At 37.0% G+C, this 15,895-nt stretch overlaps 2 protein-coding genes across 13 annotated transcripts in view; one reads left to right on the top strand and one right to left on the bottom strand.

Moving 5' to 3' along the window:
* LOC144959379 (colorectal mutant cancer protein-like) overlaps positions 1-3,172 on the bottom strand; it is a 40,702-nt gene extending 37,530 nt beyond the window's left edge. For 2 of the 12 annotated variants that reach the window (XM_078891949.1, XM_078891946.1), the window contains exon 1: positions 3,095-3,165. The gene's annotated coding sequence lies outside the window, so the exon portion shown is untranslated. Of the gene's footprint in view, positions 1-2,464; positions 2,671-2,734; positions 2,925-3,094 lie in introns of those variants that run through there. The other 10 variants (XM_078891942.1, XM_078891943.1, XM_078891948.1 and 7 more) reach the window with 8 other exon arrangements.
* A 4,254-nt stretch (positions 3,173-7,426) lies between these two features.
* LOC144959432 (uncharacterized) lies at positions 7,427-12,692 on the top strand. Its single transcript, XM_078892016.1, has 3 exons — positions 7,427-7,511; positions 8,351-8,394; positions 11,174-12,692. Exons 2-3 carry the CDS (start codon positions 8,385-8,387, stop codon positions 12,361-12,363), a joined length of 1,200 nt encoding a protein of 399 aa, XP_078748142.1. The 5' UTR covers positions 7,427-7,511; positions 8,351-8,384; the 3' UTR covers positions 12,364-12,692.
* The last annotated feature ends 3,203 nt before the right edge of the window (positions 12,693-15,895 follow it).

Raw genomic sequence — 15,895 nt, 5'->3', positions numbered from 1 at the left:
CCAAGATTATATGTGGCACTCACTGTATTGAAAAGGCTACATTCCACAACCCCCCCCCCCCCCCCCCCCCCCCCCCACTGACAACCATCTAAGTGAGAATGAGTGAAAATTTATTCAGAGTTCAGATATACAGGGATTACATCTAAAGCAAGCAGAGCAAGTGCGTTCCTAAATAGAAACCTTAAGGTACCCTGTTTCGACCAAAGCCCTTGCCTACAAGACTATTGTTAGATTCATAACGGAAAATGGAACGATATGGGACCTTCAATTCATCAAAGATGTAAAAAAGCTGTTGAAAAAGTACCAAAATAGAACTGCAAAACACATCACAGGTAGTTATTTTCAACAAATCTGAGGGCCTACTGAAAATAATCGGTCTTGTAATTAGAAGCAAATAGTAGCAGTAGCAGTAGTAGTAGTAGTAGTAGTAGTAGTAGTAGTAGTAGTAGTAGTAGTAGTAGTAGTAGTAGTAATAGTAATAGTAGTAGTCGTCGTCGTCGTAGTAGCAGTAGTGATAGTAGGAGTAGTAGTAGTAGTAGTAGTAGTAGTAGTAGTAGTAGTAGTAGTAGTAGTAGTAGTATAGTAGTAGTAGTAGTAGGTAGTAGTAGTAACAACAAGATATGAAGTGAATAGAAAAGTGCCAGAAGACAATAGAGAATAAAAATTTTTCGCGGCGGTGGTGGGGTTTGAACCTGCGACCTTATTGGTACGACAACTCCGCCTGGCAGGTGAGAGTGTGGCTCTACCGTGTGAGCTATCCACGAACACAAAATATTCGTTTCAAACTCAAAGTCATTACTAGATCCCTCTCTCACCCACTTCTTGAGACCGCCGATTCGTTCGTACACCACCATCGCGAATAATTTTGACCAGCAGTTAAGCTTAAGCCAATATTCTCAACACAAACATATAACATAGAAACGATTGAGACATTGAGTATGCTCGGTGTATGGGGTGAATTTTTAATTCAGAAAAGTGAGTGGAGCAGGCACTTATGTTGGTAACAACAAGATATGAAGTGAATAGAAAAGTGCCAGAAGACAATAGAGAATAAAAATTTTTTTTTCGCGGCGGTGGTGGGGTTTGAACCTGCGACCTTATTGGTACGACAACTCCGCCTGGCAGGTGAGAGTGTGGCTCTACCGTGTGAGCTATCCACGAACACAAAATATTCGTTTCAAACTCAAAGTCATTACTAGATCCCTCTCTCACCCACTTCTTGAGACCGCCGATTCGTTCGTACACCACCATCGCGAATAATTTTGACCAGCAGTTAAGCTTAAGCCAATATTCTCAACACAAACATATAACATAGAAACGATTGAGACATTGAGTATGCTCCGGTGTATGGGGTGAATTTTTAATTCAGAAAAGTGAGTGGAGCAGGCACTTATGTTGGTAACAACAAGATATGAAGTGAATAGAAAAGTGCCAGAAGACAATAGAGAATAAAAATTTTTATTCTCTATTGTCTTCTGGCACTTTTCTATTCACTTCATATCTTGTTGTTACCAACATAAGTGCCTGCTCCACTCACTTTTCTGAATTAAAATTCACCCCATACACCGGAGCATACTCAATGTCTCAATCGTTTCTATGTTATATGTTTGTGTTGAGAATATTGGCTTAAGCTTAACTGCTGGTCAAAATTATTCGCGATGGTGGTGTACGAACGAATCGGCGGTCTCAAGAAGTGGGTGAGAGAGGGATCTAGTAATGACTTTGAGTTTGAAACGAATATTTTGTGTTCGTGGATAGCTCACACGGTAGAGCCACACTCTCACCTGCCAGGCGGAGTTGTCGTACCAATAAGGTCGCAGGTTCAAACCCCACCACCGCCGCGAAAAATTTTTATTCTCTATTGTCTTCTGGCACTTTTCTATTCACTTCATATCTTGTTGTTACCAACATAAGTGCCTGCTCCACTCACTTTTCTGTAGTAGTAGTAGTAGTAGTAGTAGTAGTAGTAGTAGTAGTAGTAGTAGTAGTAGTAGTAGTAGTAGTAGTAGTAGTAGTAGTCGTATCTAGTAGTAGACGTCTAGTAGTTATTAAGTGTAGATAGTAGTAGTTGAAGTAGTAGTAGTAGTGTAGTAGTAGTAGTAGTAGTAGTAGTAGTAGTAGTAGTAGTAGTAGTAGTAGTAGTAGTAGTAGTAGTAAGTAGTAGTTATTATCAACACCCCCCATTCAATCATCATTGTTGGCCAAATGACATTTTGTGCCTAGGAGTAGGAGCAAATTCACACAAATATTTAGGCCTAAATGAAATGAAATTACTCATCAAATCAACACAAATAACTGTCCATAAACAATACGAAACAAGCCCATAATTCAGTTCAATTATCATTAGTTTGACCGGAAAAATGTGCACGTCGTCTACTTAAACTTAAAATAAACATTAATAAAATGCTTGATAGCTAGATCTGATAGATAATCAATCTAAACTCCAACTCCAATTGAACTCAACGGCAACGGGGGGAAAATGTACATTTTCCTGCATTCGCCTAGAACCTAGAATTTGGACAACTGGTGGGTTGTCGAAGTTGTGTCTACTGAGTTTAATGGAGAGATTTGATAGTAGTCTACTGGGTTAAAGTTAAAGACAAAAGATCGGTATGGCCCAGACATCCTTCCAGCAATTCGCACCACCAGCCATAGTCTAACAAACGATGCTCTCACTCTCAGTCTCAACCACACACTCTGCAGACGAAAGTGAAAGAACTTTTGAACACCATACACCACAATTGGAAAGCAATAATCCTCGATTTTCAGATGATATATCCAAAAGAGAATATCAAACACACCATGAATTCTTTCGATCTTACAGGATTTTTATTTCTAAAACTCAATCGAAACGATTTTCTTCATCTCGTTTTCTTTTGTACTTTTGTTGTTTTATTTAGGATACTCATTCTCTCTATGACTATGAAGGGATCCGTGGAAGTCTATCTAATAACGTTCTCAAAAAAGGAAGGTACCCTATCCTCTTTCAGAGCATCAAAATTATCTCCTGTTGGGCTTTAAAAAGTTTTCTTTTAATTTATCTTTTAAAAGCTCTGTCACAAACCTAACCAAAACAAACGATCAAAAATTATACATTTATGAGTGATGAGCACAATGACTCGTCCTTGTTTGGAAGGGAAATAACCAAAAGTTGCGTTCAGCATCTATTTTTACAACTGGAGAGTAAACCTCTCTTCTTCTTCTTCTTCTAGGTTCCATGCCTGGCCCAGGCTTCGGATACTGCATGAATTATCTCTCTCCATTCCTCCCTGTCTCTTGCTTTTTCAAACAGCTCTTGGATTGTTAGGTTGGTGAAGCCCTTCAGTTGGTCTATGAGTGTTTTTCTTTGTCTCCCCCGGGCGCGTTTACCAGGTATTTTTCCACAACTTGCCGGGTATTCATTTTTATCTTTCCTTACTATGTGTCCGAAAAAGGATAGTTGTCGATCCGTTATTAAGGGCATTAGTTTCCTTTGTTGGTATGTTTGTTTTAGCACTTCTTCGTTCGTTTTGTGTGCAGTATACGATATTCTCTGCATCCTTCTCAAGCACTACATTTCAAAAGCTTCAATGTTCTAATACACCATATAATATTGTGTAACCAGTATTGTTGGCTGAATTTCAATATTTAGGTCATCTACGTACCTCAACACACGATCATAGCCCTTTATGACTTTCATAATATTTATATTTTTTAAAGATACGAATCGGCTTTGTTTTACCCTGAGATGCGAATCGGTACTCGTTGATGCCTGTGCAGATAATTGGCTTGAGCATATCAGGGCACACGGGGTGTTAGTCGTGGCTTGAGCTCATCTCGCTTTACAAAGATCCCAAGCATAGCTCCTTCGACCATTAGAATGTCTAGTTTTATTGCCCCAAGCCAGCAGCATCGCTTAACAAGAATGATAAGACGTCACGCCTGTAAACGTGCATTTTTATACTCATAACCAGACACTCATAAAAAAAAATTAATAAACCATAAAAGGCGGAGACCACTGAAAGAAAATGATTAGTGAGTTGCATTCAATTGTCCTACTAATTGAATTTTGTTTTCCATGAGCGACTCACTTTTAATATTCTTTTGGTGATCGCCGCCTTGCATTGTGACGGGATTTTGAGGGCAGTGTCAGGTTTTGTTGTTGTTTTTGTTGTTTTTTTTGGATTTTTTTTTTTGTTAGGTTAAAAGTTAACAAGAGCTGGGCCTTTACAAACCAGATAATCGCGGAGGGCGTTTTTTTTTTCTTTTTCTTTTAATTTTATTTTGTTTTAACATATGTGTACGATGAGAGCATATGAATAAAGAGCAACTTTGCGCCGATCACAGTGGGACTCGGACCAGGCTACCAGTCCTAGGGCGAATGTCATACCCACGACTAAAACGTCTTACAGGCAATGTTCATGTCAAAATGTAAATGTATACTTGATGCTATGATCTTGACGATATTTACTGTCGTTAAGGCTATATGTAAAGTATGTTGTTTTGTAATTACCATTTCGAAGAAAAAATTCAATCACAAAAGCCTGTTAATGAAACCGAGACCGAGATTCTCGACTGGTGCAAGCAGTTATTGCATATTGAACGCAACCCTCATAGAGTACCGTGCATTGACCTAGAATTACCGGTTTGGCGTTTTTTTTTCTTTAAAATCTTTTTTTTTTTTTTTTAAAGTTTTAAAGCTGTTTTGCGTGAAAATATTGAGTGTTTCGTATTTTGGCATTATCAAATCATCCAAAAATGAACTTTGACAAAGTTGTGGTTTTTAGACCACGATAAAAAAAACAACTATATGCTGACTTTGAATTCACCCTTAGCATAATTTTATTAATGATTCAAAATCATTGATATAAAATTGAGCACAATAAAAGGAGACGATGACTAACATTTTCATTTTCAACAAGTTTCCAGGAATAAAAATATGTGCCTATGTTTGTAAATGGGACCAAACATTCGTAGTTCTACAACATTTTCATAACTGTAGGTAGGTCCGGATTATTATTTGTTTTCTTTGCATTCTTCTTTTCAACCAAGTTAATTTTACCCAGACAAATTAACACAAATTACTCTTCGCTGTTTGATTGACCAATACATTAATAAGGCAGGATGAAATGTTGAATAAATAATAAACCTACTCAACAGTGGAATAGGAAAAGTAACTCGTGAAAAAAGAAGCAAAAGAAAAAAATCTACATAAAAGAGAACAAAAGTGAAAATAACAAAATCAAATCACAATAAGGTACGCAGACCATTTCAGACTCAATACAATCAATAAAATGATGTTACGATGCGCAGACTATAAATACTGGAGATGATGCCCAAACGCGTATTGTCGAGGTAACCATGTAGCCTATGTAGCCCCTACCTACAGTACGAAGGCCTTGTCAGTGCTTGAAAAAAAAACAACTATCATATAGTAGGAAAGAGATTGTGAAATAAAGCAATAAAAAGTAGGGATCGATTGTGTCTGTCAAAATTATAAAGATGGTAGGCCCATGCAAGGGACTTCCAAAATTAATGACTTCTTTTATAGGACGAGGACCTAATTAAGATTTTTAAAGACAATCTGGCACTTTCTTTTTTGTTTTGACATATTTATGCAAAACTTATCTGGCATTTCATAATCTAAAAACGAACCACGGGTGGTGAAGAACGGAGTATTCGTTAGTGTTTGCAAATACAGACGAATATTCGAGCGTTGACATCATCAGACTTTAGTGATGAATAAGAGAGAGATAATACATCACCAAGCATTGTATGTACATTGTTTGAATTTGAGCTTCTATTTCAACGTATTGTGCTCACAGCGCTCAATAGCGGTCCCGAACCAACAGTAACACTACAAAATATTATATTGGACAAGACAATACCCCTTTAACTTACAGGGCTCTATTAAAAGTTCATATTTCTACATAGACAACCTTGTTACTGGCCAGATTGTGAGAGTAAAGATACTTTTTCCAAGGGCCTGACCTATATACCAACAAGATGAGGCATAATTTTAGGGATGCCAATTCAGGAGGCAAAAATTCATTGAACTTTTACGCAAACATCGACCAGCCCTTTGTTTTTATGTTTTTAAGGGGTTTACGGCGCTTGCAACACATTCAGGTCATATCAGCGCCAGTGAAAAGAAAGAAAATGGGATAATGAAAAGCTATAGAAAAACAATTAAAGTGGCCAAGAAAAAGGAAGAGAATAGGGAATTAGTATAGAGAACGGGTGTAGATTCAAAGAGCACACTATCAATGTACTTAATTTGAGATCACCTAAATGTCTCATCCTGACACAACCACAGGTCCCCGCTAAGAGGAACACACTCAAATGTTTACAAATCACATTTAAAACAAAAATAATGCAGTACATTACAGAGAAATGATTTACAGACAAAAAAAAACCATCTCCCAAAATTATAACTATACATTTGAATGTTTCCCTCTCAGCCGGGGCCAGGACAAAACCCAAGGAATCTCATTCCAAGACAAAGACAGAAAGCATGTTGGAAAACAGATATAGCAGGATAGAAGACACAGTAAGTTCATTAACTGCCTCCATGCCCACTACGGAAGGTCATGAACCCCACTCAGAGACCAGTCCTTCCTAAGTGTTGAACTCCAATAAAAAGACTTTTTGCACTTACTTTTTTCCGTTTAGCGGGTTAATGGAAAAATACTGAGGTTTTATAACATACTGAATTCCGAAAATATACGGAAAATTGGCAACCTTGTAATTCGATAGCTAACAGACACTATGATCCAGAATCGGCAGCAACCAGAAACGCAGGACCTTCATTAGTGGGATTGACGACATCGCCCACTTGTACTCGGAGACCGCAGATCGTCTGGTTAAATGACGATGTGGGTTCACGACTACAAGAATTCTGTAATGAATTCGCTGCCTAGATAGATCGCCATAATATTGTTGTGTGACACCATTAGAAGTTGCTGCTGCCGCCCGGATCGAACCCCATAACATTGTAATATGGCAGCATTAGACTACGCTTCCCACAACGGTATTTGAATCAGGGATGAGTGTTACACCCATAGATCACAAAGTCGCAAAGCATAGATGAGGTACACTTCCAATGATAAAATTTCAAAATATATTTTCTGCCTTTCCGAGTATTTAAAAAAAAAAAAAAAATACTTGTCTTGATTTCGTTTAAATGGCATGTTAAGCTCAAATGCTTGCTTGCTCAATCTAAAATTAGTGATGGAAAAAATATAAACACCTTCAAGAACAGACTTGACAAATGTTGGTACAATTATAAATGCGCTATCGATTGAAAAACTGGAAGAAATTTAAATAACAAAGACGAAGAAGAAACGCTGGAAAAAATCCTTCACCTTCAGTAAGAGTTCGAGATCCGCACGCTTGGCATTTGCTGATTGCTTGGTTCGAGCAAAGTCTACAAATTGGTAACGATTAGCAGAATCATACTGAAACGGAATTTGACTGAAGCTGAAGTGTTGCTATGATGATGTATCTAGAGTGAAATTGTGCCTTTGCCTTGCGTGAGTTGATGATTATTTTTCATGGAAACTTTCAAGAGATTGTTTGAGATAAACACACATTCTTTCTAAATGTTTTCTATGTTATGTTCCAAAATTATCACTCAGAAATGACGTGATCAGTGACGAGGGAAAAGGGTCTGAACCTAGGACCAAAGTGAGAGTGCTTCTCTAAATATCTAGACGTTTTCATTTTCATATCTCATCGGGAGAGGAAATAATTAAATTCCTTTCTAGAGCCTAAGTTTAATCTCTTAATAAAAAAAATGTAAGGATTGTTTGTTTTGTTGTTTCACCAGGGACGTTGCGGGCCTTGCTTTTTCCCTCACATTATGAAAGTTACGATCTGTCACTGACTGCGTCACTGCCAATCCACTTGGAAATATATAGACGTCTTTCTAGCTACTTTTATCAAAAATATATCTAGATACTAAGATTATACTTTTACATATAATATTATTTGACTTTCATCCATCCAATGCAAATTAAGGACTTTTGTCATTTATAATATTTTACGTTGGTTTGAGAGTTTCCATGAACACTTGTAATTATTCTAGTTCTAGCTAGCCTAGTTACATTTACATGTACAGTCATTTGTCATCATTTTCCTCTTGAACTTGAAAACAAATTTAAAAGGAACAAACATATAAATTACATTTTTATAAATCTTCACAGTAGTTTGTCAATGTGGGTTCAATATAGTTTGCAGCAGCCTCTATTTTAAGTGTTTGATATAACAGTTTTCTTTCTTTGAAATTGTTGATCACGTTTTGGAAGACTGCGCTTTTTTTTTTCAAAGGACATTTATATTTTTACATAACATTTTTAAATTTTTTATTCAGGAACATTTCAGAAGAGCAGCAGCTGAAAGTTCAGATGGACAAGGGTATGTATACAGACACATACGCGCACACACACACACACACACACACACACACAAACAAACAAACAAACACGTTACTAATAAGTCATGGGTGCTTAAATCAAATATTAATACAGGTAAATCTGTTCTTTTCTACTTGTCAATGCCTGCATTCCACAGTTGTATAGGTATAGTCGTTGTTATAAGACATCGTTTACAATTTTGAACAGTTCCCCATTATGCTAGTTTTATACTGTTGATAAAGATTTAAAACTAGTCTCATCTGGTAATTTGTGTACTGGAAAATGAAAAAAAAAAAGAAAAGTCCAGAGGTTTCAAACACACTTTTTCAGCTTTGATGACAGCACACCATCAAGCCATGTTTACTCATCTTTATTGAAAAGACAGAACACTTAATCCACATGTCTGGAATGTCTGTATTGCCATTTGCTAGAACAATAAAATATCCGACAATTGGATTCAATAGTCTGATGTTTACGTCGCCCAGCAACAGCGGCCATCGTGGTTCTAAACAAAGAAAATCGGTACCTTTTATTCTTCATGCTGGCTAGAACTTTTCAAATGTCTTGTGATCAGAATGTGTAAAAGTCAAAACATGATCAGATTTATAATGTTTTTTTTCTCTGGATACACTTTTATGCTCGTTGGAGAAATATTTCATAAGGGCGTCCGCCATTGTTCCGATAGTTTAGAGCCAGTTACTAAGTTACCATGCGTCATTACGAGGGAAGTGACGTTACGGCTGTTGAAGCGTATTGTCAGATGTTTGACAATATTCATCATCATTTCGCAATTTATGTAAACTTCTATAAACAATTTTCAGATAATATTTTGTTGATTGCCACTTCTAAGTCTTATCAAATCATTATCATGTATTATAAATACTTGGGATACTTTAGACAACACAGGTGATTCCTGGTGATATCAGACATTTTGTTTGATGGATTATGTATTACACACTACAGCTCATGTATAATGGCCTTGGTTACAAGAGGGATATTTTTTAATCTCTGTGCAGCTATGTGGTACAGTGGTATGACACTCGCTTTCGGATCGGAAGGTCCTGGGTTCGAGCCTCATGCTCGGCGCATAGTTGAGTCCTTGGAAAAGGCTCTTTACTCACATTCTCTCACCGTACTCAGGTGTAAAATGAGTACCTGGTCGTTAACAGCGTTGTCTTTGTCCGAAAAATTGTAATATCGCCTAACAGGTGTCATGTCCCGTCCTACATGTTAAAAGTTGCTGTTGACCAGGGACCCCTTGTAAAGCGCTTTGAGCACATTAAGTGGATATTGCGCTATATAAAGCTCAAAGCTCAATTTTTAAATCCCTGTTTTATGACCTATATAATTCATATAAAATATCTTTGGCTATAACAAGGGAATATTTCACGGAACACGGCTGGCTACAACCGGGGCGTGAAATGCCAGTTGAGAAAAACTATGTAACTCAAGATGAAAAGAGGAAGGGTCACATGACACACATCAACATCACTCAGACCCGCCTACTTGTAATTGGAAACATTCATAGTATTCAGGGACGATAACACAGTAGACATTATAACTCCATTAAAAATGACCAATTTGTGTTTAAATACATTAAATTAATGATTTAAACTCCTTTATATACCATCTCTGGCAACAAAATTTTATTTTAAAGTCTTTTGAATTAAAGATCTTTATATATAATTGTCAATAAGGACCCAAAAAATTCGTATTTCTACTAAATTTTTGTAGTATTTGGGCAGGTCTGCATAACTTATAGGGACTATTTGCTACTTGAGTTTTGAAGTGACTTAGTAGCTGTCAGTGGTGCTGTTGGAATGCGTAGAAAGCAGAAGAAAGTGCATTGTTCCAACCCATTTTGTGTCCTGAAGTAAGTAGAAGAGGTATGGCGATTTTGGGAAGAGGGGGGGGGGGGAGAGTTTCAGGAATGGAAGTCGCAGTCTGAGTTATTTACTTATTATTAATAATAATAATAATAATAATAATAATAATAATAATAATAATGATAATGATGATCTTTTTTGTCCAAATTGGCAATTATTGTTAGGTTACAGCTCTTGTAATAGGCGAAAAAAGTAACTCGGAGTGTGTTCCTTATGTTTTTAATTGTATTTTTTAAAAATTTCCCTCAGCATTGCTTGCTTCCCTTCCAATTCTATATGCATCGATAAAACAGGACTCAGCTACAACAAGGATTTGTTTTGCTAGTCCCACTATGCCCATTGTATCAGAGTTCCACTATGCCCATTGTATCAGAGTTCCACTATGCCCATTGTATCCGAGTTCCACTATGCCCATTGTATCAGAGTTCCACTATGCCCATTGTATCAGAGTCCCACTATGCCCATTGTATCAGAGTTCCACTATACCCATTGTATCAGAGTTCCACTATGCCCATTGTATCGGAGTTCCACTATGCCCATTGTATCGGACTCCCACTATGCCCATTGTATCAGAGTTCCACTATGCCCATTGTATCAGAGTTCCACTATGACCATTGTATCAGAGTTCCACTATGCCCATTGTATCAGAGTTCCACTATGCCCATTGTATCAGAGTGCCACTATGCCCATTGTATCAGAGTTCCACTATGCCCATTGTATCGGAGTCCCACTATGCCCATTGTATCAGAGTTTTACTATGCCCATTGTATCAGAGTTCCACTATATTCCTTCATGGAGTGCCAAGGTGACAGTATCTTATGATGCCGTGGAGGAAGGGTGTAATTTTTAATATTATAAATCAAATTTTTAAAATTGCTTTTCGTTATATTTCAGTGTGCAAAGAATCTGACAATTTGGAAGAAGACATCTCAAGATGGGCTTCAATGTACAAGTACAAGCCACCTGCCACAACATTAACCACTGAACAGGTGGAAAGAATGCATCATGTCAACAATGGAGACAGCATGGGATCGAACTCCATCAATTCAGATGATGACATAATAAGCTATGATAAGAATGTTATACCCAACATTGAACTAAATCTTCCGACTAATGTAACAACTGAAAACGAGACAAATTGCAGGGAGGGTGTCAGCATTGGAGTGGACGACGGTTTGACTCGAAGGGAGAGAAAGAATCAGAGACGTCGTGAATTAATTCAGTGTCCAACTTGTGGGAAGACAATTAATCGAGGAAGTATGAGCAAACATGCCAAAACTCACACAAGAGTGAAGAAGTTTCAATGTGAAATATGTGGAAGTGGATACGACAGACACGATTATTTTCTAAAGCACATGACATTTCATGTAGATAAAAAACCCTATAAATGCAGCGTATGCGGCAAGGCTTTTAATCTCGCGCGTAAATTGATTTCACACGAAACAATTCATACTGGTTTGAAACCTTTTATATGTTCAATATGTCAAACATCTTTCACCGAAAGTGGTGCCTTGTTAAAGCATATGAGAGGTATTCATGAAGGAAACAAGCCATATGAGTGTTCATTTTGTGGGAAGACCTACAATGAAAGTGCTAAAGTGAAAAGACACATGAGAATTCACACTGGAGAAAAACCGTTTGTGTGCCCGGTGTGTAGCCGAGCCTTTAATGATAAAAGTGCCATGATCAAACATGTCAGAGGTCACAAAAAGAAGCTCGAAACTGACGCAGCTCCAGCTTCAGCTTCTAAAACAAGTACTGGAGATGGTAAAAGCACTAACAACAATATTAGTGGAGATGACAGCAGTGGTGATAGCAGCATTAATCAGGAAACTATCTTAGCAAAATTGCTGATGGCCCCAAATGGATTCGATGTTCAAAGTAAAAGGGAGATTGAAAGTGATGAGAGCGGTGAACAAAATCTTCCACCTATTCATTCTTACTACTCCGAGATGCAAAGTACAATTGATGATGATGATAATGGTGATAATAATCATGATAATGATAGGAATAATAACAATTATAATGTTGAAACTGAGCCTTTGGAATACGTTGAACTCGATTGTGATAAGGACATAATATAGCAGGAAGGAAGGGACACCGAATCACATTCGTAGTCAGAAAGTTTTGGAATTTTTAAACCAAATTAATTCGGAAAAAGAAAATTGTGATCAATTATAGCTAAATTTTCTCAGATCAATGATGGATATGGTAAATTCTTTGTACTTAGAAGGCCCTTCAGGATGGAATACCCTATGTAAATAATTAATGCCATAACTTTTATGAAAGTGTTGATGATATTATGGTGCTCTTACTCTTAATGTTGATGTTTTTTTGTTTGTTTTTTATTTTTGTGTTAATTTTATCATAATGATTGGCTTGGAAAGTCGTTAATAAATTGCCTCTCACTTTATCTTCACCTCTCCTGTCCACTTGATTTCACTCTGGCTGGGATTCTTTGCTGAAAGGTAACCAGTCAATTCATAGATATTTATTTTAGTAGATTAATTTTTTTTACGTATTATCTCTCTGACTGAGTATTGATTTACTGTTGTATGTTTTTAATCATTTGATTTTATTCCAAGTAACATTGACCTCAAAAATAGTGTCTTTGAGTGTCTTTCAATTTCTCAAAATTTTTATGGGCAGTATCTCACTGAAGGGAGCAACGTGGCTGAGTGGTTAAGGCTTTGCACTGTGACCTGGAAGGTCCTGGGTTCGAACCCCGCTTCAGGCACATTCCTTGTTTTCCTTGGGCAAGATTATTAACCCCTAATTTGCTCACTTGGACAATAATATGGGTGATTCCTGTTGACATCAGACATCTTGTTTGATGAATTATCTATACTATATTCCTTCATGGAATGCCTAGGTAATGATAGCTTATGATGTCGTGGCGGAAAAGGCATAATTTTTTAATTTTTAAAATCTCATTGGATCCAAAGTCTTTTGAATCTGAGATCCAGCGCTTTATCCGGTGCCCGTTTCTGGCAAAGACTTATCGACTAGATTCAGCCATAAGACGTAGTCAGTGGACACCAAGAAAAGATATATATTATAAACATTTTTTTTTTTTTTAAATTGAGCTTTTATATAGCGCATTATCCACTAAATGTTCTCAAAGCGCTTTACAAGGGGTCCCTGGCCAACAGCAACATTTAACATTTAGGACGGGACATGACGCCTGTTAGGCGATGTTACATATTTTTCGGACAGAGACAACGCTGTTAACGGTCAGGTACTCATTTCACACTTGGGTACGGTGAGAGAATGTGAGTAAAGAGCCTTCTCCAAGGACTCAACTATGCACCGAGCGAGGCTCGAACCCAGGGCCTTCCAATCCGAAAGCACATTTCCATGTATTGGCAATTCACAATGAACAACATAGTATCCTTCTTGTACAAGAGCTGTCACAATTTCCACCAATGCCATAGTCTGGTACTCATTTACACCAAAGTCCAGTGAGCAATGTTTGTGAAGTGCCTTACCCAAGGACAAATGTAAATGGTGCTCTCGAAGCTCAAAGAAATAAAAAACAATGTGAAATTGAATGTAAGCTTCAATTCAATAAACGAAAACAGATAATGTGGATGTTTCGGGTTTCTCCTTTATCAACAAAACAGGATGAATGAAGCACTACAGATGAATGAGATGATGTGATATCACATTATCTCATTCGTCTGTTGTTTCATTCAACCAGTTTTTTTTTTATAAAGGGGGAACCCGAAACATCCACATTATCTGTTTTCGTTTATCAAATTGAAGCTTAGATTCAATTTCACATTGTTATTTATTTCCCAATGACACCATGTCATGGCTAGAGTGTTTGTGATCATTGTCACCTGTGCAGCTCCACATCATTTAGATTTTGTTCCAATGAGATCTGACGCCGCGAGCCACAGATTCCAAATGTATATGTGTGGTGATGGCTTGATCAGGATTCCATTTTTTTGTTGGGGGGTGGGAGGGGGGTGGGGTGGTTTAGTCCTAAGCAAAAAATCGAAAATTTGATAGCATTTGTCTGAAGAAAGTTATCAAGCTAAATGGTATAAGACGATTCTGGTAAAAATGAAAAAAATAAGCGTGCCTTGACAAAGGCGATTTTATTTTTTTAAATTATGTTGGTATGTTGTGTTATATTATTATTATTATTATTATTATTATTATTATTATTATTATTATTATTATTATTATTATTATTATTATTATTACTATTATTATTATTATTATTATTGTCGACGTTGTTGTTGTTGATAATAAAAATAATTATTGTTATTATTGTTATAGAATTGTTAACGCAATTTTTTTTTGCTTTAAATTTTCCACTGTGATGGTACAAAAGACGATAATTTGTTTCTCAGTGATGATACATTGTGTAGAATGATGGGCTATTACATATTGTAGTACAGTGCATGTGTCGCTTTTTAAACTCACTTATTACTCCGGACATTTGCTTTCAATTCTGTATATATGATTTATTTATTCAGGGCTACATGTTTCTATCATATGTTTTAGCCAGATGTTGAAAGCTCCCCACCTGTATGCGTGTGTGTGTGTGTGTGTGTGTGTGTGTGTGTGTGTGTGTATCCTTGTATTTGTTTACATATTATAATTATATTTACAATTATATTTTTTATCAAGCGTGACAATTATGTGAATTACAAGAAACAGGATGATGCAAAAGATACCTTTGCCATTTTAATAAAAGAATAACTAGTGTAAACATTAATTCTGGAAAATAAAACTTGAAAACAAATAAAGTTCAATCTAAAGGAGTATATTTGGTTAAGTAAGTAAAGTTATCCTTCAGATCTATTGGGCCCATGGACCAGAGTTGTGCGGCTATGTGGTCTAGTAGTATGACACTCGCTTTCGGATCGGAAGGTCCTGGGTTCGAGCCTCACGCTCGGCGCATAGTTGAGTCCTATGAAAAGGCTCTTTACTCACATTCTCTCACCGTACTCCGGTGTAAAATGAGTACCTGGCCGTTTACAGCATTGTCTTTGTCCGAAAAATTGTAATATCGCCTAACAGGCGTCATGTCCCGTCCTACATGTCAAAAGTTGCTGTTGACCAGGGACCCCTTGTAAAGCACATTTAGTGGATATTGCGCTATATAAAGCTCAATTTTTATTATTTTTTTAAAATCCTGGTTTCTATAACGTGAAATGGACTATAGCAATTACTTGGTATCCTTTGGATAGATGGGTGGGGTTCCTGGCTTTCCATAGTGGGCAGGGTGGCACTTACTATGTCCTCTATCCCCTTATATATTTGCTTTCTGTCTTTGTCTTGGAATGAGATTACTTAGTTTTGTCCTGGCCCTGGCTGGAGTCCTTCGCTGGAAGGGAAACAGTCAAATGTATAGTTATTATTTTGGGAGATGATATTTTTTTCCTTGTAAATCATCTCTCTGAGATGACTTTGACTTTGGCCAGAAAATAACTCGAGTTTTTTTAATGTGGGGGAAACAGTCGCACATAAATATTTGTCACACCAGGGGCCAATGTTAGACGAGTCGTTTGTTTTCATGTTTTTAAGGGTTTTACGGCACTTGCAACACATTAAGGTCATATCAGCGCCAGTAAAAAGGAAGAAAACTGGATAGTAAAAAGT

Source organism: Berghia stephanieae, chromosome 14, assembly GCF_034508935.2.
Source record: "Berghia stephanieae isolate SIO BIC M18660-M18661 chromosome 14, UCSD_Bste_1.3, whole genome shotgun sequence".
NCBI classification, from domain to species: Eukaryota; Metazoa; Mollusca; class Gastropoda; order Nudibranchia; family Aeolidiidae; genus Berghia; species Berghia stephanieae.
Note: the sequence above shows the minus strand (reverse complement) of the source record. Positions and strands in the feature narration are given on the sequence as shown.